General features: G+C 44.5%; 1 protein-coding gene across 3 annotated transcripts in view; it reads left to right on the forward strand.

The window, feature by feature from the left end:
- LOC137482356 (fibronectin type-III domain-containing protein 3a-like) overlaps positions 1–23,685 on the forward strand; it is a 40,474-nt gene that overhangs the window by 13,756 nt on the left and 3,033 nt on the right. For all 3 annotated transcript variants that reach the window (XM_068204611.1, XM_068204613.1, XM_068204612.1), the window contains 24 exons: positions 3,346–3,481; positions 6,642–6,717; positions 7,568–7,644; positions 9,119–9,356; positions 10,271–10,543; positions 11,410–11,465; positions 12,563–12,717; positions 12,978–13,037; positions 14,136–14,274; positions 15,118–15,171; positions 15,844–15,965; positions 16,055–16,229; positions 17,013–17,099; positions 17,423–17,561; positions 18,064–18,132; positions 18,444–18,562; positions 18,665–18,770; positions 19,333–19,508; positions 20,013–20,126; positions 20,652–20,801; positions 21,148–21,428; positions 21,893–22,105; positions 22,622–22,788; positions 23,483–23,604. In XM_068204611.1, the coding sequence (XP_068060712.1) occupies positions 3,386–3,481; positions 6,642–6,717; positions 7,568–7,644; positions 9,119–9,356; positions 10,271–10,543; positions 11,410–11,465; positions 12,563–12,717; positions 12,978–13,037; positions 14,136–14,274; positions 15,118–15,171; positions 15,844–15,965; positions 16,055–16,229; positions 17,013–17,099; positions 17,423–17,561; positions 18,064–18,132; positions 18,444–18,562; positions 18,665–18,770; positions 19,333–19,508; positions 20,013–20,126; positions 20,652–20,801; positions 21,148–21,428; positions 21,893–22,105; positions 22,622–22,788; positions 23,483–23,604 (3,264 nt within the window). In that variant the 5' untranslated portion in view covers positions 3,346–3,385. The remainder of the gene's footprint in view (positions 1–3,345; positions 3,482–6,641; positions 6,718–7,567; positions 7,645–9,118; positions 9,357–10,270; positions 10,544–11,409; positions 11,466–12,562; positions 12,718–12,977; positions 13,038–14,135; positions 14,275–15,117; positions 15,172–15,843; positions 15,966–16,054; positions 16,230–17,012; positions 17,100–17,422; positions 17,562–18,063; positions 18,133–18,443; positions 18,563–18,664; positions 18,771–19,332; positions 19,509–20,012; positions 20,127–20,651; positions 20,802–21,147; positions 21,429–21,892; positions 22,106–22,621; positions 22,789–23,482; positions 23,605–23,685) is intronic.

Consider the following 23,685-nt stretch of genomic DNA (forward strand, 5'->3'; position numbering starts at 1 on the left):
AGGGCTCGTTCCCAGCTTGGGCAGGAGGAACAGGGGAATTGTGCCCAGTGTGGGCAGGAGGAACAGGGGAATTGTGTCCTGCTCAGGTGAGGCCCCACCTGCAGAGCTGCCTCCAGCCCCGGGCTCCCAGCACAGGAAGGAGCTGGAGCTGCTGCAGAGTCCAGAGGAGACCATGGAGCTGCTCCCAGGGCTGGAGCCCCTCTGGAGCCAGGCTGGGAGAGCTGGGGGTGCTCACCTGGAGAGGAGAAGGCTCCAGGGTGACCCCAGAGCCCCTTCCAGGGCCTAAAGGGGCTCCAGGAGAGCTGGAGAGGGACTTGGGACAAGGCATGGAGGGACAGGACACAGGGAATGGCTTCCACTGCCAGAGGGCAGGGCTGGATGGGATCTTGGGAAGGGATTCCTGGCTGTGAAGGTGGTGAGGCCCTGGCACAGGGTGCCCAGAGAAGCTGTGGCTGCCCCTGGATCCCTGAAAGTGTCAAAGGCCAGGCTGGACAGGGCTTGGAGCAACCCAGGACAGTGGAAGGTGTCCCTGCCCGTGGCAGGGGTGGCACTGGATGGGCTTTAAGGTCCCTTTTAACCCAAACCATGCTGGATTCCCTGATGCCTGAGTGTGGGAGTGAGGATGGAGACAGGTTTGGGATCCTGCAGTCTCCTCTCTGCCCCTGTGCTGGTTGTCCTCCACCTTTCCCTCGGGAGCAGCCTTGCCCTGCAGGGAGAGCAGGACTGCATTCCCTGCTCCAGGCCAGCCGTGGGAGGGTGTTGGGAAATGGCTTTTCAAGATAGAGCTCTGTCTTTGTTTTGTTTTGCAGGAAATTGTGCTGAGTATGTAATAACTTTTCAGGAATTCTCTTTTTATTTACCCAAATACCACCTACTTCCTCGAGTGAAATGGAGACTTTGGGGAGGTGAATCCATGGATTTATTTCCCTGGAAAAGTTTTACCTGTTGAAGTGGGGAGGGGTTGAATCCCACATTCATTGACAGTGTTCCCTTGGAGGGCAGGGTGGTTTTGCTGCTCTTATCAGTGTCTTCAGGGAATGAAGCAGTGCTCAAAACCCAAAATAACTCGTTTTTTTCCAATTTGTCAGGATGTCCCTCTTTGTCCTCAGTGTTCTGCTACTTGCAGCCACCCCAGCCCAGCTGCACAGGGAAATATCAACGTTCTGAGCCGGGTGAAACTGCCCCAAAACCTCTTTAGATGGTTTTGTTCCTGTCAATACTTCTGTTTTCCCTGACCATATGGCCATTGCTACTAAAACACTAAATTGGCTGTTTTTTTGAGTTTATCATTAACAGTTTAAAACCAATTGTTTCCTGATACTCCAAATATTAAATTCTTCCTCAGAGAAATGAGGTTACAGCACTAAGCAAGCAGAAAGTGTGTGGAGGTGTCCATGTAAATTAAATCCTCCCTGTGTCATTAGGCAGGAGATGAAGGGTTCTAAAAACCACAGGGATGTTGGGGCTCTGCTCTATAATTTGTCCTAAAGAGAGAATTAAATTCAGCCAAGGCGGGGGAAGAGCAGAGAAACTCTGAACCTTTATTTAAAGTTGCAGAGGATGAGCACAGAAACTCTGAACCTTTATTTAAAGTTGCAGGTGCCTTTGGGTCCTGTTTCAGAACACATTTTTTCTGCAGCTGCTTATCTGGGGTAGTTGAATTTCAATGCAGAAGGACTTGCCCTTTGGTAAAGGGTTTTCCCCTATTTTAAGTACTAATTTCTGTTGTCTTTGAGATTCAAGAAATTCATATGCATATATAAAATAAAGAATTTTCATTTTGCCTGGGTACAGTGAATTCCTGTAATGGCTCTTAAGGCTTAGATCCAGCCTCAAAAAATGGGAGAGGTGTAGAGGAAGAAACCTTTGCCTGAATTTTACTGTTCCAGGCAGGGGTTTTTAAGTGGAATAGTTAAAATTTGCATCTTGGCAGAGGCAATTCCAAACCTGACAAAAAGGAGATTATTTTATTCAGGAAATAAATACCATGCTAAGGCAGTTCAGTGTATTTATTAAGTGTATTTAGACCAAACCTGATGCAAATTTGATCTTGGAGGTCCTGTCCAGCCCTTGCACCTTGCAGTGATGTTTGGCTTCTTAAAGCTGTTACTGGAGCAGCCCTGGAAAAGAATTTCCTTGTGAAAGGAGCTGGGTTTTGGGAGGTGTTGAGGAGTTTGTTGTGCTGCATTTTGTGGCTGTGTGATTGCATCTCTGATTTTGAGATGCTTTTGCAAAGGAGGAATTGGGGTTTTATCAGTGGATTCCACCAGCTCCTTTGCCTTGTCTTGACAACACAGGAAAAACCTTTGTAATCTCAGCTTTCTTACAGATCTTTCTGTACAAAATCAGTTAAAACCAGAAGAAATTATGTTAATTATATTTCTCCTACTGTTGCTAATCTGCTGAAAATGCAGTCCCACAGGTACAGAATTAACCAGTTTTTGTCTTTTTTCTTCCCCAAAAATTACCCTTTCCTTGCTGCTTGTGGAGAACTGAAGAAAGATTTGGCACTTTGAAGCAGCCTGACTCGGTTCATGCACGGATTTAGGAGGGTGTTTCGTGGTTTGTTTTTTATTTTTAAGGAATTGGACCCTCCTAACCACATTTTGCCTTCTGGTTTATGGGAGGTAATGGGAAAGGAGCAGGAAGTGTCAGCATTTCCTGTATCCTGTTATCTTGTGCTTTTTATGGATGCTGCATTAACTATACACTGAAAATTCCCTACCACTGGGAGCCGGTAGCTCGATTTGCTCTAATTACTATAATTAATTTGTATCATGTGTATTTTGACTTGCTCTAATTACAGATTATTCCCTGGAAGCTCACAACTTTGCACCATTTTTCCATTCACATTTCCCCATGGTTCTCAGTCAAAAATTTTGGGACAAAGCAGGATTTTGTGTTGTCTTAAGCTTTGTTTTCACCCTGGCAGATTTTGTATTGGAGAAATTGCATGGTTTGGGTTTTTTTGGTCATCACTGAAATGTAAATTGGTATGTGCATTATTGGGGTCTGGAGTGGAAGCAGTTTAGGAATTTGAAGTGCAAATTTAGGAATAAATTGCTGTATAAATGTAAATTTCTCTACTGTGTAATTGCTGCACTGAGGTACCAATTCCCGCACTCGTGACTGAACATTCCTGATAATTAAAGGGGGGAATTTTGGAAAAAGGACGTTTATTGCTTACATGAAAGGAGTTAAGAGTGAAAAACAGGAAAATATTGGACTATTCGTGTGCACTTGGCATGTTCTGAGTTGGCAGAGCCGAGTTTGTCAAACAAACAGGGAATGATTTAAGGAAGGGAGAGCTGGATCTGACCTCATCCCTGTTTTTTCTTGGAGCAGGTGGTTGAGGTGAGCAGGTGTCCATGAGTGATCCCAAGAAATGATGGCTGAGCAGCCGCCCCCCCTGGAAGCCACACCTCTGCTGAATGAAGTGCCACTTCTACCTCACATGGTCAACGGGGACAGCATCCAGCAGGCAAGTGAGCCCTGAACTGGGAGCACTGGGAGCAACTGGGATGGTGGCTCCACAAAAAACAGGCAGCTCTGCCACTGGTCTGAGAGCTGGGGAAGGATGAGGTTGTGAGCACTGACGTCAGGAGTTGAACAGAAGTGCAAATGGAGAGAGGAAAAAATCATTCAGCTCCCAATGGACAGGTGTGAAAAAATGGCTTCAAAATGGAGCTGCAAACTCCAAAAATCAAAGGAAAAACTGGGGGGTTAATAAAGGTTTTGAAGCTCTTGTGAATTAATGAATAAAGATTAGCAAGGGATTGCAGAGGAAATATATTACAGGAAAATGAAAGGAAAGACCTTGGCTTCCTGGTTTTAAGTGTCTTCATTAATAATTACAGTGCAGTGGTGAAACCTGAGTCTGTTTAGTTGAAACTTTAGAGCTTTATTGGACACAACCCTTCAGAAGTCCCTGGTAGGATTAAAAATACAGGTAAAAAGTGGCAGCAGAACAATTTTGAAGCTCAAGTCTGTGTAAATTGTCAGTAAATGTGAATTTAGTGTTTGGCAGAAAGAGTGCTTTGTACTACAAATACTGGGAGCTTTTCCCATCCTTTGAGGTCTGGTAGGCCATAAATGCTGAAAGTTTACATGAGATCTCCTTTAATTTGTCATTGTTGCAGATTAGAAGGAGAAATCTGTGTTGATTCAGTTGTATACCTGGAAAAATGGGCTTTTTTAAAATAAAAAGTCCTTTTTCCTTTCTGCCTCAGACCCTGGAGGTGGAAGTACAATGAGTATGTCTGGAAATGAGCAAAGTCTCCAAAGTATTTCTGAAGTTCTGGCAGTAGAAGGTGAAATTTCAGCCCTGCCCAGCTGGGAGGTGGCTCAGGTGGTTCAGGTTTCACGAGGAAAGGAGATCATGTAGATTTAGTTGGCCCCTGTCCCCAGAGCTGTGTGTGTGGGACATGGAGGTGACAGTCACTGACATTTGTAGGACCTAGAGGAAACTTTGCAATCAGGTGAGATTAAAAAAAAGAAGAAAAAAAAAAAAAGGAAAATAATAGAGTTGTATTGTGGAGATGCATTTGAAGAGCAAATTTGAAATTTAAATAGAATCTTTTAAAGTGAGTCTTGACTTAGAATCTTTATCAATGCAGAGGATTTTTAATTATTTCTCTGCCAGTGCTGTGGAGGACAGTGCTAATACTTAATTATTTTCGAGAGATTTGTTTCCAGAAACCAAACCTGTGTGTTTGGCCAGTGAATCCATTAGCTCCATTTCACTTAAAGCAAAAGTTGGAAGCTTTCTGGAAGGGTTTCAGGATCCAAAGAATGTGTGACTAGGGCTACAAGCAGAGCTGTGGCTGAGCAGCTTTGGCTGTGCTGGTGCCACCAGCCCTGCAGAGGTGCTCAGGACACCTGGAGGGGCTGGCAGCTCCTGGGCTCAGCACTCCCCGTGTCTCACCTGGCTCAGATCCAGCCCTCAGCCCAGCTCCAGCTTCCTGGAAATGTTCCTTGTTGGAAGGTGCCTGGGACTGCATTTGCTTCATTAATTGCAGTGAGTCACCGCTCTGAGACATGGCCTGTGCATTCCTGGGATTCCAGGCTCCCACTGCTGAGCCCTGGGATTGCAGCACTGTTGGGATCCTGCCCTCCTTCTCCTGAGCTGCTGCTGAGAGCTGCAGCTCCTGGAAGCCTGTGCTGAGGATGTGCCACCCTCAGAAGCTCTGAATCTCTCAAACAATCCCTTTCTTGCTGAGTTTTGCCCTCAAAGATGAGCCTTTTCCTGAGGTCAATCCCCTGCCTGTGGAATCCTGGATCCACAGCAAAGCTTTTTCCTGTTTCTTGTGCTCTGGCAAATCCCCAGCCCCTTATTGTCAGTTTTCTTTAAACAATTAACACCACTTCTCTCCCTTTACCCCGAGGAATTTATTAGCATTGAGGTCATGCATTTACTTGCATTCTGAAGTGACAAATCTGCATAAATTTCATTATTAATGCAAATTATGCCACGTTTAAAGGTATTCTCTGCCATCTCTCCTCCTGGAACCATAATAAATATTACTGAGTGCCTAAATGGCCTTTGCAGGGATTTTGGTGGCTTACTGATACCCAGAAACAAATCATCCACCCAAAGTAAAATTCTCCTGTACAAGGAGCATCAATTCTCCCCTACAAAGGAGGTTATGAAAAATAAAATCAAAGATTAATACACCAGTATGCAGAAGGTGCAAAACCAGTGTTAAATAGCATTTATCGTTTATCCTTGGAGTCGGTAGGGATGAGAGCAGTGAAACTGGTGCCTGGGGAGTTCAGGGAGCTCCAGCACAGGAAAAACGAATTCATTAATGTCACATGTAGCTCATTTTACCAGGAATTAAATGACCAGGTGATTTCTTCAGGTCTCACCTACCTGCTCCAAATGTCACTCCATGAATAGTGCAAAAACACTTTATAAAAATTGAAGAAAATTATACTGATTTTCACAGCTGCTTTAACAAATACATTTTATTTCTATTTTTACATCAGTGCCAGCTGTCACCAGGGTGGAATTTTAATTATGTACCTGCAATTCTTACCTGGCCAAACCCCCTTTTATTAAAGGATTAGCTGTGGAATATCACAGATGTTACAATAAAGTGCAGCTGCCAAAATTCCCCTGAGGCTGGGGCAGGATGAGGGGATGGTTTGGGATGCCAGCACTGCCTGAGGAGTGATCCTGGCCCAGCTCCACGTGGATTTGTGTGCAGGAGGACGTGGGACCACAGGGACCTGCAGGGTGTCACTGGGGCTTGGATTCCTTCCACAGGGAAAACACACCTGGGCTCACAGGAGCTGCAGGGCAGAGGTGGTGGGAAAAGCCTGGAATGCAATGTGAATCTCAGGTCATTATTGCCTCAGTAAAAGCAGAAAAATCAGTGTGAAATGTGAAATTAAAAGCATGTTTCATGTATATCAAGTGAGGCACTTCTGGGAGTAACCAGAGGAAAAATGCAAGGATTTTATGTCAAAATAGGAAGAAATATTTTCATTTTACCCATCATTCTACCCATTTTCCTGTTTTACTCCAAGGTTGCCAAAGCTCTGTTGTTGTTTGTCTCTAAAGAGAGGGGGTTTTCCCCCAGAGAATTTCTAAAATTTAAAAAGCCCCCATCCCCTCTTCTGTGTTTTGTTTCCTGCAGGTGATTCTTGTCCAGGTAAACCCAGGTGAAACATTTACAATTACAACTGAAGATGGACACATTCAGTGCATTCAAGGTAAAGGGAGGCTCAAGTCCTGAATCCAAATATTTTGGTTCTAGGGTTATTCCACTGGTTTTTTTCTGTGATGTCAGATGTGTTTTCTGCACTGGAATAAATCGGATTTTTCAGTTTGTGTCCAAGCACAAATGAGGCAGCACTGGGAATCTGCCAGGATTCCCTGAACCCTGCAGATTCTCATTCCCAATAGATGGGTTTGCAGAGATCCTTGACTAAGTGTCTTCCCAGGATCTTAACACGTGATTTCTATGGCATTTAATGCACAATAAATTAAAGAACTTTAACAGGCACTGGGATCTCCCTGTGCTGTGAGGTGGGGGAGTCATTGCTCCACTCTGTGCCTGTAAATTCCTTTTTACCTTCTGGGTGAGTGACAGCAAACCCGAGTCAGGGCAAAATATCTCCTGTAAGTCAAGTTGAATTTAGCAGTATTTCCATTTTTGGAGTATTTGTCACCATTTTACATGACATTATATAAAATGTGTCCATTCTGCTTTTATCAAACCCCCTACAGGAATACTTCCCTTGAGCTTAATATAAAAAGTAATGTATTTAAAATAAATTTTTAAATTCCTACATCAGCTTTACCCCAATAGCTGCATTTACCTTCAGTACTACAGACTTTTAGCTATCACAAATTAAGAGCTAAAATTATTTATACAGATTTTTCTGCCATTAAAAAGACAATGTTGGCCAAAGCGTGGTGGCTGGGATAAAGCCAATAATCAGAGAATGGGATGTAATCCCTGATGTTTCAGGCTCCAGGGTGAGCTCCCACCTTTGGAAAAAGGTGTCTCCAGATAGGAAAAGCCTTGATTGTTAAAAAGTGGCCCCTTGTCCCTGCCAGGTCCAGCACATGTCCCTATGATGTCACCAAACGGTTCCATGCCGCCGATCTTTGTGCCTCCCGGTTACGTATCTCAGGTACATTTATTTCTCCTTCTCCTGCTGTGTGGTTTGGGGGGAAACTTTAATAATATTTTTATTATTTTTGGTAATTTTAGCTGTGAAAAAAGCTATTTTTTCCATTGAACTTAGCAACTGTTTCACTTTATTGTGGGTTCTGTCCCTTCTGTTACTGAGTAATGTCTGATCCAGTTTCCAGGAATTTTTTAATCCTGCTCCCAGCAGTTAAAGACACTTTTAGTAACAAGGACAGCTCTGAATTGACTGTCTGAGCTCCATGAACAGGATCCACATGTTTATTTTTCATCAGTCCTGTTTGCAGGGTGAAGCTGGGTCATGTGAACAGTCCCAACTGGCTGCAGGTTTCTATTTAATACAAAAATTTATCCAAATTTTCAGTGCCCCTTTCTTTGCCAGTCCTGATCTCCTGAAATTCCAGCAAAGCAGCAGTGCTGGAGCAGAGTGTGGTGGTGATGCAAACACTGATTCCAGTGATGTGTTAGGGAAATGAGCAGGGCTCTCCCAGCTTTGCTTTTCCACTCCCATGGATTTTCCACTCCTGGGTGTTGTTCAGGTCAGACCTGCATGTTGTTACCAGAGATACTCCCAGTTTGATTTATTTCTGAATTAATGTGTTTTAAAAGGAAATAATTAAAACCAAATGTGGAAACAGAACTCGTGTTGTAGTAATGTTGGAAATCAGGAGTGTTCTGAGTAGGTTTGAAACCTGTAACTGTGAGTTCCTGGCTTCTCCAGGCAGTTTCTTTTGCACACAGCTGCATTTTGGGCTTCTGCTGTTCTTCAGCTCTGCAGACCTTGAGCAAAGATTCCCCCAGACAATTTCTGATCCTCACTGCAAACAGTGGGCAAAGCCCTGGCAGCACTGAACTGCTCAGCCTAAAAACCACATTTATTTGTTCTGTGTTTGCTGTCACCTGAAACCAGCAGGGTTGGGTTGTTTTCCCTTGGTTGACAAGGGATTGACAAGTTGGAAAGCAGCTTTAAATCAGAGCTTGAGTTACTTGGACTGCTCTTGTCAGATGAGGTGATAACTTTGTGTTCCCAGTGTCTGGAGGAGCCCAGGGCTGGTTCTCTTGGATTCTGCCAAAGTGGAGTGAAATAATTCAGGAGAGAGCAGGCTGTGGACTCCCAGCTCTGGAAGCGTTCCACGACAGGCTGGATGGGGCTTGGAGCAGCCTGTTCTGTGGAAGGGTCCCTGCCCGTGCCAGGGGTGGGATGAGATGAACTTTGAGGTCTTTCCCTACCTAAACCATCCCGGGATTGCTCAGCACTTTGATGGTTCAGACTGACTGCCTCAAACTCCACTTTATCCTAGCAGCACCTGCCTGGTTTCCACTGGAATCCAGTGTGCTGTGCAAACCCTGCCTGTCATGTTCTGGAGATGAACCAGAGCAGGGAAATGCCCTGTTAAATGTACAAGTCTGATGGGATTGTCTGTGGCCTCACAGCTGCTTTCTCCGTTTCCCGGCAGGTGGTGGAAGAAAATGGAGTTCGGAGAGTGGTGGTGGTGCCCCACTCGGGGGAATTCCATCCTTCCATGCATCCCCCTCCTCCTCCCCCTCCCCCCCACGTGCCCCATTACATGCACCACCCCCACGCCCTGCTCCCACCCCCTCCCCACCCCGTGTTCCCCGCGGTGCCCGGCACAGGAGAGCTCCCACCTCAGTTCCTGCACCAGCACCCGCCACCACACGTGTTCCAGGAGCAAGGTGAGAGCCCAGAGGTCCCCAGTCCCTGGGGACAGCTCCCCACGCACTGCCAGGGGTTGTGTCACTAACTCAGAACACCCTGGGGGTCAGGGACTCGCCGTGTGCAAAGTGTGCTGGTGTATCCTCTGATTCTTCTGTTTGAATCCTCTGCTTTCAAGGAATTATGCAAATTTGTACCTGAGAAATGTTGTGGTTTCCAATCTTGTATTTTCCATGCATCCCTGCTTTTGCCACTGTAAATCCCACAGCAGTGACTCCTAAAACTCCTTTCTCTAAAACTCTGCCCACTGAGTTTTGTCACAGCCTTGGGATGAAGTTTATTGAAAATGAACTTAATTTGATACATGAATGTATTTTTTTTAGTCCAAATATAACTGAAAAGGGAACAAAAATAACCCAAAAAAATGTTGTTATCCGTAGTGGAGGATGAAGTGCAGACCACTCTGAAAATTGAACGAAGCAATAAATCAGTGAGGGACTAGGCTTATGTTGAATTAAACCAAGCTCTAATCCTTATTTTATTATCAACACTTAGAACTTAAGACTTAGTAAGACCATTCATTGTCTCTCAGGCTTAAATGGGTAATTAGGTATTTTGACTCACTCTAGGCTAAAACAGCATTCAGGCTGTGTTGGAAAGATTCAGTTTGGATCCTAAATTTGCTAAATTTTTTGTAAATGTGTCTGTAGCAGGGAAGAAAGGCAGCTGTAAAGCAGAATCTGGAGCAGCTGGCAGTAGAAAGGCCCCAAAAATTCAGTTTAAAAAGACCCCAAACTCCAAAATCCCTGCACTTCCAGACTGGCAAAGCAAAGGGAAGTTCCAAGGGCTGGGTTTTAGTGATTTTTCCAGCTTGTAGATGCAGATGTCAAATGAATAATTCAGAATAATGAAGTCATTTCTCTGTTCTTTGCAGAACCTCGTTCCCATGGGAGGACAAACTTCATCCAGAGGGACGAGAGGAGTCTCAAAATGCAGGAACACCTCAAGAAGAGGCTAAAGGACAGACAAGCCAGTGGTCACACCAACAATAAACTGAACAGCCCTCCCTCCTCACCACATAAAGTCCTTAATTCTTCCAATGCCACAGTTCCCAATGGGAATGGAAAGGGCCAGCAAGGGGCAGTTGGAGCACTAAAGCAGAAGCAGATAGGAAAAACAAAGGGCAGTCCAGAGGCAGAGATGGGAGGTAGGTGGCATGGACAGGGCAGATCTCAGTTATTTTCTATAAACTGATTGCAAAACAGGTTCTGAAAAAGCTGAATTTATAAATTCATTTGGCTGTTCAGGATTAGAGGAAGCCTGAAATCCATTATGGTTAGATTTTTTTTTTTTCTCTAGGAATCATTGGAATATCAAGTTTTTTTCATTTGGTATTTATCAAATAAGGTCTTCAGGAAGATTTACTCTTAAACCTTTTTATTCCCTGCCATTTCTGAGCCAGGACTGATCAATATTCCCAGTGAGGGTGACCTGTAGGTACTTCCAGAACTTCTGGTGTCACTGTTTGTGGTACTTTTTGGTTACTCAGGAGCCACGTAAACCTTCAAGAAATACGAAGCTTTGAGCAGTTTTAGAAGCTGCTGTTCAGTTAGTTCTGATTTCAGTTTTTCAATCCCTTGTGGCTGCTGTAAACCTTGTGCAGTGTCTTTGCTTTGAGACAGTGTCAGGCTTCTTCCAAAGTGGGAATGTTTTGCCATAGAAATTCCAGTAAAACGCATCAGACAGAGATAAGATCTTATTGTCATTTTTTTTAACACCTCTCATTTTTGGAGGAATGTTTTTGTGTTGTCAAAGAAAACCTATTTCTGCTCCATTAGGAAAAGATCCCCTTTGTGCAGGATGTACTAAAAGGGTTTTTGTACCACTGTTGGTTTTGGATAGTTGGTGTTTCTGCCCCTCACACAGCCAAAACAAACAGGGGAAATGAACTTTGCACAATAAGAACCATTGTTCAAGTTCTAATGAGGCCAACTCCATCTCGTGGTGGCCTTTTGGTAACAGCCTGGGTTGCTCTCAGGCTTTGGGATAATCTGGTTTGTGTTTAAATTGCAGAATCTGACACAGAATCCAGGAAATGTGATACTCACTTGAGCATTGGCAAGCCAGTCGTAAGTATTAGCCTTAAAATCCCATTATTTTCTGGGCCTGTGCTTCCTAGAAAATAACTTGTGTTTTATCAATCCCTTTTTCTTTGTTCTTAATGGTTTAATTTTATTAGTAGAGAAGATAAATCCTGCTTAGTTGTCAGAGTTCATAGCTGGGAAATGGCAACCATGCTGGAAATTCACTATTTCTCAGTTTGCCAGCGTGTAATCCCAGAATATTCCACTGTTGCAGTTTTCCAGTGTATGTGAGGGCTTTACCTTGCAAACCAGGGGCCTGCTAAACTGTTGGAAGTTTGTCCACTCTTGGAACCATCCTTTGCTCAGCAGAGAGGATTTAGGAGTGTTGAGGATAAAATTTACACAAATAGATCCTCTTTTGATGTTATATTCAGAAACTGGAGCAAATATTTGAATATTTAGAGACTTACTGAGGAAGGTGGAGTCTGGTGAGGGTAATTAAAATGTCTGTGTTTGATATTGAGCAAGTTTAATGAGCTCTTCTCTGCATTATCCACACAGCAAACAGTGGTTTTGTTCCTTTGTACCAACTTTTGAGGGGTTTTTTGGTCCTTTAGTACTTTTTCCCTGCTGCTTCTGACATCTGTACTTTGAGCTACCACAGAGCTGTGTTGCCTTGGGCAGAGAGATTTTGCAGTGTGGGAATTAAGCAGCAAAAAAAAATCAGACGAGAAATTTTGTTTTACAAACAGAGCCTGTGCTGTCCTTAGGATCAGTGGTTGAAATTGTGTGAGGGAGCTGTCAGAAAATGACAGTAAGGTGTCTGTGCCTAAACCTGATCTGGGGTCCTGCCCAAGACTCCCCAGCTCAACATTTGCTCCAAGTGAGTGATGGAAACGTTGATGCAGGAATTTTCTCTTCCTGCCCCACTGTGGTGTTGGTTTGGTGTTGGAAGGGAAAGCCTTTAGAAATGAAAAGAGCAAATCATTGCAGTCCAAAGAATGCCTCTATATTCCCACTCCAAAGGGAAAGAATTCCTCCAGTGAGGAGCTTCCTAGGCCAATTAGCGACGCCATGTTTTTGACTAATTAACCTTTTCTTGCAGAAAGCAAACTTACTTGCATTATTTATGCTTTTAATAGGTTTCTGATATACAAGCAAGATCAGCCGTTCTGTCCTGGAATCTCCCAGTTAGTTCACAGAATGGAGAGAGCCATAGTCATAGTCCAGCAGCATTTACATTTGAAGTAGCAATATCCAACAGTGGTAAAAATGGAAAATTTAAATCTGTCTATGTGTAAGTTTAGTTTCTTCCTTTAAGCACAATGTTTAAACCATTAACCAATCAGCAATCTCTCTATCAGGAGCTGTTTGTTGACTTGCAGACCTTCCTACTTCACATGAAATAAATTTTAAGTAATGTCACTAAAGAGTTATACATGGACAGTGGGAAACTTAAATGTGCACTACGTGGTTTTGCTTTTCAATGAGCTTTGAGCCCTGAGGTTAAAGGAAGAGCTGTAACTCTGCTTTCTGTTTGTTTTTGCCTTTTCACAGTGGGGAAGAATTAACAATTACACTTCCTGATCTCAGACCAGCCACTGATTACCATGCCAGGTATGCTGCTGGGAAGGAAATAATCCTTTGGGGGATATGGGAATTGCAGGATTATTGTGGCTTCATGGAAAAGGGGTGATACAGTTAAGGAATACTCTGAAAAAACACCATGCTGTGGACACTGGGTTTGCTATCTAAATTCCTATTTATCTTCTAGCTTCATTAAAATACCACCTCACTTCCTTCCCTACCACCTTCACTGTCTCCTCAGATTTCTCAGTTACAAACTTTAATTACTCTCTGCTGGTATTTTTTTTAGACCAACACTCTGTAGATTGTTGTGGGCTGAAGTCAATGGTAAATGAAATAATTTAGCCTTGAAATTGGATCTGAAAGTCTGACTTGTCAGCTTGATTTCCAGAGATTCTTGTCTGACCTGCAGCAGTGCAAGCAGGGAAGTGGGAATGGGCTCCATGGGAAGTGGGATGGGATGATCAGGAGTAAATGATCCTTACTGGGGGTGTTGGGCTGGCCAGGGAGAGAGCAGCTGCTGAAACAAACCAGGGGAACACTGAGAAGTGTCACACTCAGTGATGGGGCTCTGGAGCAGATGAGATTAAAGATTCCCTGCAGCAAAGTCCTGCTCTGAAGCTGTGGAACAGTTCTGGGTGTGGGAAGTGCTGGGCACAGCTCCACCTGCACAGTGTTGTGTTGTCCACAGAAAGAGGCAGGACTGCTGAAAACACGAAACAATTCCTATGAAACTTGTGATTTTATTGTTGAATAACAATACAATGGTTATTTTATGATTTAGCCTGTTTAGTGCCCATACTCCTGCACAAGTGTTGGCTGTATTTGAATTTTAAGGTGTTTTTAGCCAAAGGCTCATTTCCAGTCAGATATCCTGTTGCCATTTTGGAACACCTGCCATAGTTTTCATCCCCTATCCCGCAGGTATTTCAGCATTAAAATATCTCCACTGTGACAGAGAGTAATGGCAGAGTAAATGAAGGGTGAGCAGTGGGGGTCTGGGGTCAGCAGGTGAACCTGAGTGACCCCCACCCTGCAGCCACTGTGTGGGATTAACTCCCTGAAGCTGCCAGCTCTTCCCTTACATTTCCAGTGCAACAGCTACATCATTAATTACCCTTTGTTCAGAGTTTCAGCAACCAGCAGCTCCATCAAAGAAACCATTTCAGAACTGGTGAGCTTCACCACAGAGAGCTGTGAGCCAGACAGTCCAGCTGCCCCAAAACTGATTAACAGAACCAAAAACAGCCTGAGCTTGCAGTGGAAGGTAAGAACCAAACCTGCGCTGAGTGAAGGGGAGCAGAGCACTCTGCTGGATTCCTGTGCACTGGACTGAAACTAGCTTTGTCAGGAATTCAGTGTGTGCTGGAGGTGTTGCCTTTTAAGTTGCTCAGTGAAGATTGATAATGAAATAATAATTACCTTCCTTTTTTTTTTCAATGTTTGCTGAGTTTCTTGCCTGCAGCTTTAGTGTGACAGAGTTGGTAGCAGGGCTCTTCTCTTCTGAACTGGCAGAGAGGAAAAAATGGATTTTTATTTATTTATATCTTTGCTTGAGGTCCTGGATGATACACAGATATGACTTAATGTTCTTTTAGTTATTCTGACTCATTCAGGCTAAATTTCTGTGGATGGTTTTATAGAATCTCATTTTTAATCTGACTTTTGAATATAACCACTATCTGTGAAGGCTTGTTGGTAGCTGTGTTTGCTTGGTTTTTGATGTTTTTCTTATGACCATGCTGAAAAATGGTTCCAGCTAAATGACTTTAGTGAAATTATTTGTAGAATCTGTGCTCAGAAAATGAAGAAGTTCCCATTTCCTGTGTCAGATGTTGCTTGTGTGAACCCTTATATTGCACAGGCAGGTGGTGAGCACACAGTTCAAGGCACCAGGAAAAGAGCTCTAAGAATATAATTTGCTTCATTTATAAAATCAAACCATTTATAAATTCATGTTCTAAACTATCAGAACTAAAAGAAGTAGCACAGCAGCCTTGTATTAAAAGGCAGTTGGAGTTGATAATATTTAATGTGTAAAAAATATTTATAAAATGCCTTTACAACCACTTGATTTTAACTCATTTTTTCATTGTTTCTTTATTTTCAGTCCTCAAATGACAATGGTTCCAAAATAACTAATTTTCTTTTAGAATGGGATGAGGTAAGAGCTTTTCTAGTACAAAAAAAAAATCATAATGACATCTGTAGAGCAATTACACTTAAAAATACCCTTTGCTTAGGTACAGCAGCTATTTTGGTGCAACTGTCCTGACAATTTTAAAGAGACAAATGATCAGTGGAAAGGTACAGTGTAAAACTGCCTCATTTGCCATCCAGAGCATCAGTAATTCCTGTGTTCTCTTTAAATGCAGGAGCATTTGGCATCTTTGGGTTGTGTCACAAATCTCCCTCAGCTCTTGAGCATCTTGCTGAGATGTAATGCACAGGGATAAAAAGTTGCAGAATGTGTTTTGTTTTCTGCTCAATGATTTATCACCATTTTGTCAAATCCCCAGTACCAAAAGTAATCAGATATCTCAGTCCTAATGTGGTTTATTATCAAGACTGCTCAGGGTGACCATCAGCAGACTTGGAATGACCATGATACATTAAATTTTGCATTCTTGAGGCTCACTAATTTCTTTTTTAATTACTGTTAAATGAGTGAAATGACATTTCTCGTGGAAGGTGTCCCTGCCCATGGAACGAGATGAGCTTTAGGGTCTCTCCCAACCCAAACCAGTCTGAGATTCTGGAATTTAGGAAGATGTAGAGTGAGGAGGGTGCCCCTGGCAGGGATCAGGGAGTGACTCTGGATATCCCTGTTTTCCAGGGGAAGAATGGCCCCTTCAAGGAATGTTACTACGGGCACCTGAAGCAGTACAAGCTCACCAGACTCACTCCCTCCACAAGATACTCCCTCAGACTGGCTGCTAAAAACGACATTGGAATGAGGTAACCAGGAGTCCAGGGATACCAAATGCTGGATTTCCCCCTGGATTCCATCAGCTGCTGCTCACCCTTGTTCAAAATCTCCTCCCCAGTGGGTTCAGTGAGACGGTGACGTTCGGCACGGCCGGGGTGGTGCCGCTGGCCCCGGCGCCGCCCACGCTGCTGGAAGCAGGAGTGACCTGGATGGCCCTGGGATGGAGCCCTCCTGCAGGAGGGGCCTTGGATGACTCCCTCACCTACAGCCTGGACATGGAGGAAGAAGGTTCTGTAAGTGCTGGGCATTGTGTGGAAATTTCCTTCATAGTGCTGAAATGAAAATGAACGTTTTTTATCTTCGATAAATGGTCAGCAAGCATTGCATGGAATTCATGGCAGGGAGAGAAAGCATTGCATGGGATTCATGGCAGGGGGAGAAAGCATTGCATGGGATTCATGGCAGCATTGCATGGAATTCATGGCAGCATTGCATGGAATTCATGGCAGGGAGAGAAAGCATTGCATGGGATTCATGGCAGCATTGCATGGAATTCATGGCAGGGAGAGAAAGCATTGCATGGGATTCATGGCAGCATTGCATGGAATTCATGGCAGGGAGAGAAAGCATTGCATGGAATTCATGGCAGCATTGCATGGAATTCATGTCAGGGAGAGAAAGCATTGTGTGGAATTCATGGCAGGGAGAGAAAGCATTGCATGGGATTCATGGCAGCATTGCATGGAATTCATGGCAGCATTGCATGGGATTCATGGCAGCATTGCATGGAATTCATGGCAGGGAGAGAAAGCATTGCGTGGAATTCATGGCAGGGAGAGAAAGCATTGCATGGGATTCATGGCAGCATTGCATGGAATTCATGGCAGCATTGCATGGAATTCATGGCAGGGAGAGAAAGCATTGCGTGGAATTCATGGCAGAGATAAAGTATTGTGTGCAATTCATGGCACAGAAATGAAGTTCAAGATTTAAAAAAGTGTGATTTACCTGCTCTGGCTTTTGCTTCACCTTAAAAGTCAGTGACTGTGTTCATCCTTCTTTTCCCTCCTTGCCAGGGCTATGGATTCCAGCCCCAGTACAATGGAGATGAGCTCTCATGCACTTTAAGAAACCTGAGGAGAAGTACATCCTATAAGTTCAGGGTTCGTACCATAGTTTGGTTCTAATTTCATGGGCTTTCCTGGGCTTTGGCATTTCCCAACAAGTTTTTCAGCTTTGTATGGAGACAGCAGGAATTCACTCATTGTCCCAACAATTACCTGTTGTTAGAGCAGGTTTCAGTGAAGTAATAATACAAACCAGATTTTTTCACCAGCTAATTTTGGTATTATTGATTGTCTTTATTTTTGTTGGGTTTTTAATAGATTTTTTTACTCATCAACATGTTTATCCTCTAGTATTATCAACATATATTACTGTCATTAAAGAAACCATTTATTCTCTATTCTCTTCCCTCCTCCAACAGCTCTTTGCCTACAACAGTGAAGGAAAAAGCAGTCCCAGTGAGGTGGTGGAACACAGCACCAAACCTGACAGACCTGGAGCTCCCAGCAAACCTGTTGTGAAGGGCAAGATCCATCCCCACAGTGTGAGAGTCACGTGGGGTAGGTGCCTTGGGGTGTTCCAGTGCTGCTGGGGTGTGAACAAGCCTCTCTCTGATTAAATGAGAGGGAACTCAGGCTGATTATTTATCTGCAGGTATTGTTATTGCAGGAGAAATACTCAACCTTACCCAGAAATGGTTTATTTTGGGGCTGTGGAACTACACTGGTGTTGTTCATTCACTTCTGAGAGGCACTGACTGCTGTCCTAATATCCTCTGGGTTTACTGGGATGTTTAAATAATTCCTATGTTCACTTAAAAAGTAAGAACTGATACCTGAAATTGGGAGTGCTTTCCCAATTACTCTTCCTAGCATAATCATGATTAATAATAGGAGGGAAATTGCTCTGAAAAATGTATTGTGAATAATTAAGTACACTGGTTTCTCCTGCTGGTTGACTTTTCTGTTTGAATGAATACGAGTATGTTCACTGGAAAAGCTGATAACAAAATGAAGCTTTGATATTAAATCTTCTGTAACTCAATGTGTTAATTTCTTTCAGAACCCCCCAAGGATAACGGAGGATCAGACATCTCCAAATACTTTTTGGAAATCTCCGAGGCATCAGTTGGTAAGGAATCACCTTTGGGTACTAATACAGTACTCAGTCTCCATCCCTGGAGGTATTTAATTCACATTTAGATGTGGGACATGGTTTAGACTTGGATTTTGGAGATGTTTTCCAACTGAAATGATGCTTTACTCCAGCAGTCCCTTCTGATTTCACATGTGTGTGTGTGTGTGTGTGTTGTACATGTTCTCTGTATAATTAATCTTTTCAGATTGATTCTCTGGCTTGACCGCCTTAGTAATTGTGTGAAAGAATTTCCAGGTGGGATTTTAGAGAGGTTTGGAAGGGTAAAGTGTTTTTCCTTCTCTCAGGAGGGAGGTGGGAGCCCGTTTACAGCGGAGCCCAGCGGGAACACGTCTGTGACCACCTCCGGCCTGGCACCTCCTACAGACTCCGGGTGTCCTGTGCCAGTAAAGGTGGGGAGAGCCAGGTGAGCAGCAGGAGGGGAAGGGTGCTTCTGGAAAGCATTTCTGTTCATGTTTTAGCAAAATGCTTTATGTCTGTGCTCTGCAATGACCTGTGTCCCTGGCAGGCCTCTGATGTCACGACTGTCACCACAGCGGCCGTTCCCCCCGGGCCCTGTCCTGCCCCAGCCCTGCTGGGCAAAGCCAAGCCTAAGGAAATCACTTTGCACTGGGGTAAGCACCAGAGCTGGAGTAAAACACTGCTCTGATTTCAGTCATCCAAATCAAAAATCTATAGAACTCTTCAGGGAAAAAAAAAGTAAAAATAAAAACATAGAGGTGCTGTCTATGGCCTTAGGGGTTTTTTGGGTTTGTGGTGGGGTTTTTTGTTTGTTTTGTGGGATTTTTTTTAAGAAGACCAAAGATTCTGTCCACCTCTGCTAGGGTGGTACAGTGAGACTTAAGCAGACATGAATATTTTCCAGTGAGAAAGCTTCCTGTCTGCCCATGACTGACACCTGCTTGGCAATTTAAAAATCGACTCTTGTTTTCTTGCTGTTATCTCAGTAAAGGAGAGAAGCAAAAATTAATGATGATACACTGTTTAGTGAAGAAAACAGGGAAAATACATGAAAAAACCCTGATGAAGGCCATCTTAAACTAAGTATCAGTACCTGGAGGGGGGTTGGAAAGCAAGCTTCATGAAGTGTTTCTGCTCAGACACATGACAAGAACCTGCCCTAACTCAGGGAATTTAGAAATCAATAGGAAGATGCAATCTGTTTTTGTTTGCCAGGCCCCCCAGCTGTGGATGGAGGCTCTGAGATCACAGAGTATCTCCTGGAGATGGCCAGCTCGGAGCAGGACGAGCGCAGGGTGCTCTACCAGGGCCCAGCAGCTGAGTTTGGAGTGACCAACCTGCTGCCAGGGAGAACCTACAGCTTCTGGCTCCGGGCAGGGAACAGAGTCGGGGTAACCACTGCACTCACCACAGCTCACTGATACCACACAGGGGCCAGCAGTGATGGTGCTAAGGGGTTTCTGCAGCCCGAGCGGTGTGAACCTCTTGATGTTTGTGCCTTTGGAATTGTTGGATGTGTTGCCCTGAGCTCAGGCTCTGCAGATGTGGTGGGTGCAGCACTGTGTGGAGAGGGGTGGGTGCCAGCCACGCCACGTTGGGAGAAGTGTGGGATAAACGTTGATGGCTTAAAAGTGTTTGTGAAACAGTGCCCAGCTGCTGTTGGAAGGCAGATCCTGGCTGGGGGAGGGAGGAGTTACAAAACCCTGGCAGTGGGAAGAGCTCAGATATCCTGTGGGAATGGGCCAGCTTCGAGTACCTGCAAGGAATCTGAAACTGAGCCCTGAACTCTGCTGTTTGCTCCCCTGTCAAGTTAGAAATAGTTTGCTTGCTTCACTTGCACATCAATTCTTGCCCTGGTGCTATTGCTGTGTTCATGCAGTGTTGTTTTCCTGCAGTTTGGCCCCCACTCTGAGAAGGCAGAGCTTTGCACTGCTCCAGGACCCCCTGAGCAGTGCTGCAAACCCCTGATAACCTGCAAAAGTGCAACTTGTGCTGTGGTTTCGTGGGAGGTAGGTGTTGGTGGCTTCCAGTACCGCCCAAATTAGTGGTTGGCTTTTAGAATTGTAGTGGCACATTTATGATACTCGGAAATTAGAGAAATAGTATGGGTACAGGTGGAATATTTTAAGCCCATTTCTTTTTTAGACGTCTGTGTTGGGTTTGTAAACTTTGAGAGTTATTAATTGCAGTCTTAACTGAACAAATTGGGTGGCATTTAATCCTCCTCAGGGTGTGGTAATTAATATATAGTGAATTAATTCTTTTAAGTGGTAAGAGATTGTGGGTCAATCAAAATTCTGGTGTGAACTGTGGTGGTGTTACAGCCACATGTCACCTTTTAACTTAAAATCCCTTGGAGCAGACCTCAGGTTTCAAACCCAGTGCTTCCAGAGGTTGGATTTGATGATCTTTGCATTTTCCAACCTTTTCTGTGACTCTCACTCAGTGTCTCAGTGTGACAGAGCTCCCTCCCCCCTGGATGCTCGGGGTGTGTAAGTGCAAGAGCTGAGCAGAATTTCTCCCTTACCCCACAGAGCCCGGCGTGCAACGGAGCAGAAATCACCGAGTACAGGCTGGACTGGGGCCAGGTGGAGGGGTCCATGCACATCATCTACACTGGCCCCTGCCAGAGCTATGAGGTCAAGGGGCTCACACCTGCAACCACCTATTACTGCAGAGTCCAGGTAGGAAGAGCCTTTTGGTGCCACTGTGCACTTGCAGTATGGGGACAAACTCCAGCTAGAGAGGAATAAAGTCATGTGCTGTCACCTGCTCATGCAATAGAGAAGGTAATTGGGAAAAACGTTTCCCTTGTCCCCCAGTCCCTCCTCATTCCCTGAATCTGGAAGAGTTTAGATCCAGTGTGCGGTGAAATACCAGCTTTACAGATGCTTTGCCCTGTTGACAAATGATTCAGGAGATTTTCCACTCTCTTCCACGTTGCTTTTAAGAACACACGGAAGGCTGTGAGAGCTGTGACTGCCTGCTTGGAAAGCAGGGATGTGGTAACTCCTGTGTGCTGTCTTTCAGGCTGTGAACGTGGCTGGGGTGGGGCTGTTTGGGGACACGGGCGTGGTGACCACGCCCCCGTCAGTGCCCGCAGCCGTGGCCGTGCTCCACTTACTTGAAGAGGATCAGGTGGAAATTTCCCCTCCTTTCTCCACGTGCCTTGCAATCCAGTGGGAAGAGCCCTGCTGCCACGGGGCAGAGATCACAGGGTACAACATCGAGTATGGGGAGAAGCAGCTGGTCACTGTGGGGAGAAACACAACCCATGTCCTTGAGAATCTGCTGCCTGACACCCTGTACAGGTAAGAATAATTCTGAAATCACATTTGTAGGATTTAAAAGTCCTTTGGGCGTAGCGCTTTAAATTTTTAGAGTAATTTTTCATGCAGCATACAGACAATTTGCCTAATTTATCCTGCAGCTCCAAAACAACTCCTAAAATTGTCATATCCAGAGTCCAACCATGATGTTGTCAGGAGTGAGATCGTGGTTGGTGTTAAGGTTCACATTCTGTCTCAAAACCAAGACTTTAAGGTTTCTGGGTTTAGAATTTTTCATTGGGATGCTCAGGTGTGTGGCCAGAAGAAGATGGATGGACAGGTAAGAGCAGAGCAGGGGTTCCTGTGACCTCAGTCTTGGTTAAAACTGAGTTCAGATTTAATTTTTAAGTGCATCTTAATTGCTTTTACACTCTGTACACCTTTTAACTCTTGCTTTGTTACCCAGCACTTTTTGTGACCACGTGGCTGCTCTCTCCCATTCCCAGGATCAGGGTACAGGCCATCAACAGCTTTGGAGTCGGCCCTTTCAGTCATTCCATGAAAGCCAAAACCAAACCACTACCTCCTGACCCTCCCCACCTGGAATGTGTTGTCTTCAGCTACCAGAGCCTTAAACTGAAATGGGGAGAAGGGCCCAGCAGAGCTTTAATTCCCAACCCTACTCAGTTCAACCTGCAGATGGAGGACAGGTTTGGCAGGTGAGACCATTAAAGATCTTGTGGTTTTACCACTTCAAGTTTTTAAGGTGTTTTATGTTATTCTCCCTTCTGTTTGCACCACTGAGTCATTTGAGCATCTCAGAGATTGCCCTTTTGCAGTTTTGCATCCCATCTTTCAACCAGAAATGCTGTCAACAACTTGACCTTCTGCTGCTTGTAAACAGTAAATACTATTTAAAGAATAAATACCTTACCACCGTCCTGTGCTGGCAGGGTTATTTTTGGACATACAAAAACAAAGTCGAGCCTGCATATAAGAAACAGGGGTTGGCCAGCTGTTCTTTAACAGGAAATTTCAATTTATTTTGGATATTCAAGGGTTGTTCTCTCGATTCAGAGGAGCTGGGCTCTGCAGCCTCAGTGGGAAGAAGGCTGGGACACCCAGAATGCAGCATCACTTCTTTGTCCTTAACTCAAATCTGAGTGTTTCAGGTCTGATACTGCCCTGCACACTGGTGATGGCTGTGTAACTCTGTGTGTGTTCCGTGTCCCCAGGTTTGTGACAGTCTATAATGGTCCCTGTCACACCTACAAGGTGCAGAGGCTCAGCGAATCCACCACGTACCATTTCCGCATCCAGGCGTACAACGACGCTGGGGAAGGAGCCTTCTCGGAGGTCTGTGCTTTCACCACCACCAAGTCTCCACCTGCACCTCTCAAAGGTGAGCTGGCACTGCCCTGGCAACTGCTGCAAGCCACTGGTGGGCAGGATGGGATCCTGCAAGCTGACCCTTAGCCAGTCTTTGCAGGGACAGAGAAACAAACTCGCTCTGAAGGGCTTTGTCTGGGTGTGAAAAGGGCTCTTCTGTTGTCATCACCTCCTGCACAGCAGCTCTTCCACCCCTGAACTGAGCATTCCTACCTTTGCTCAGCTGGAAAGGCATTTTGCAGGGTTATCCATTGAAGGTACAGCAGTGTGTAGGCAAATGGGCACATGAGTTAATTCCTCTGATCTTCAGTTTTTAACATGGACATTAAAGGTCATCATTAAAGTCACTGTGAAGGTCAGAGTGCTGAGTGCCTGCAGCAGAATTGATTGACTGGACCATGGTGAGAACATAATTTCAGCTCTGCACATGGACAGAAATGCTGGGTTCTGTAGTGACTTGAAAGTGCTGCTCCTCTTTACAACCATGGGCTCACCCTGGCAACTCAAAAAGACCAGCAAGTACAACCTACACATAGCAATGATCATTTTTTAAGCTCATGTCATCAAATAGAAGAAAAAGAAAGAAACAAACGAATCTTAATTGCTTTAAGTTATTGGAATGAGTTGCCTCTAAGCATGACAGCTGTACATTTGTAGAGACCATTGTTCTTTTTCTAATACACCAACAAATCACTCTTATTTTCTAGCACCCAAAGTGATCCAGCTGGAAGAAAACACTTTTGAAATCACATGGGAGCCTCTACAGCCGATGAAAGGCGATTCCATTGTTTACATCCTTCAGCTTGCTGCTGGCAGAGAGTTTGATCAGGTACCTTTTGTACAGCATCAGGAATGTGAGGGGTTTTTCCTGGGAAAAATTATTACAAAAAGAAGGTGTGCGCATTTCTTG

The sequence above is a fragment of the Anomalospiza imberbis genome, chromosome 14 (assembly GCF_031753505.1).
Source record: "Anomalospiza imberbis isolate Cuckoo-Finch-1a 21T00152 chromosome 14, ASM3175350v1, whole genome shotgun sequence".
NCBI classification, from domain to species: domain Eukaryota; kingdom Metazoa; phylum Chordata; class Aves; order Passeriformes; family Viduidae; genus Anomalospiza; species Anomalospiza imberbis.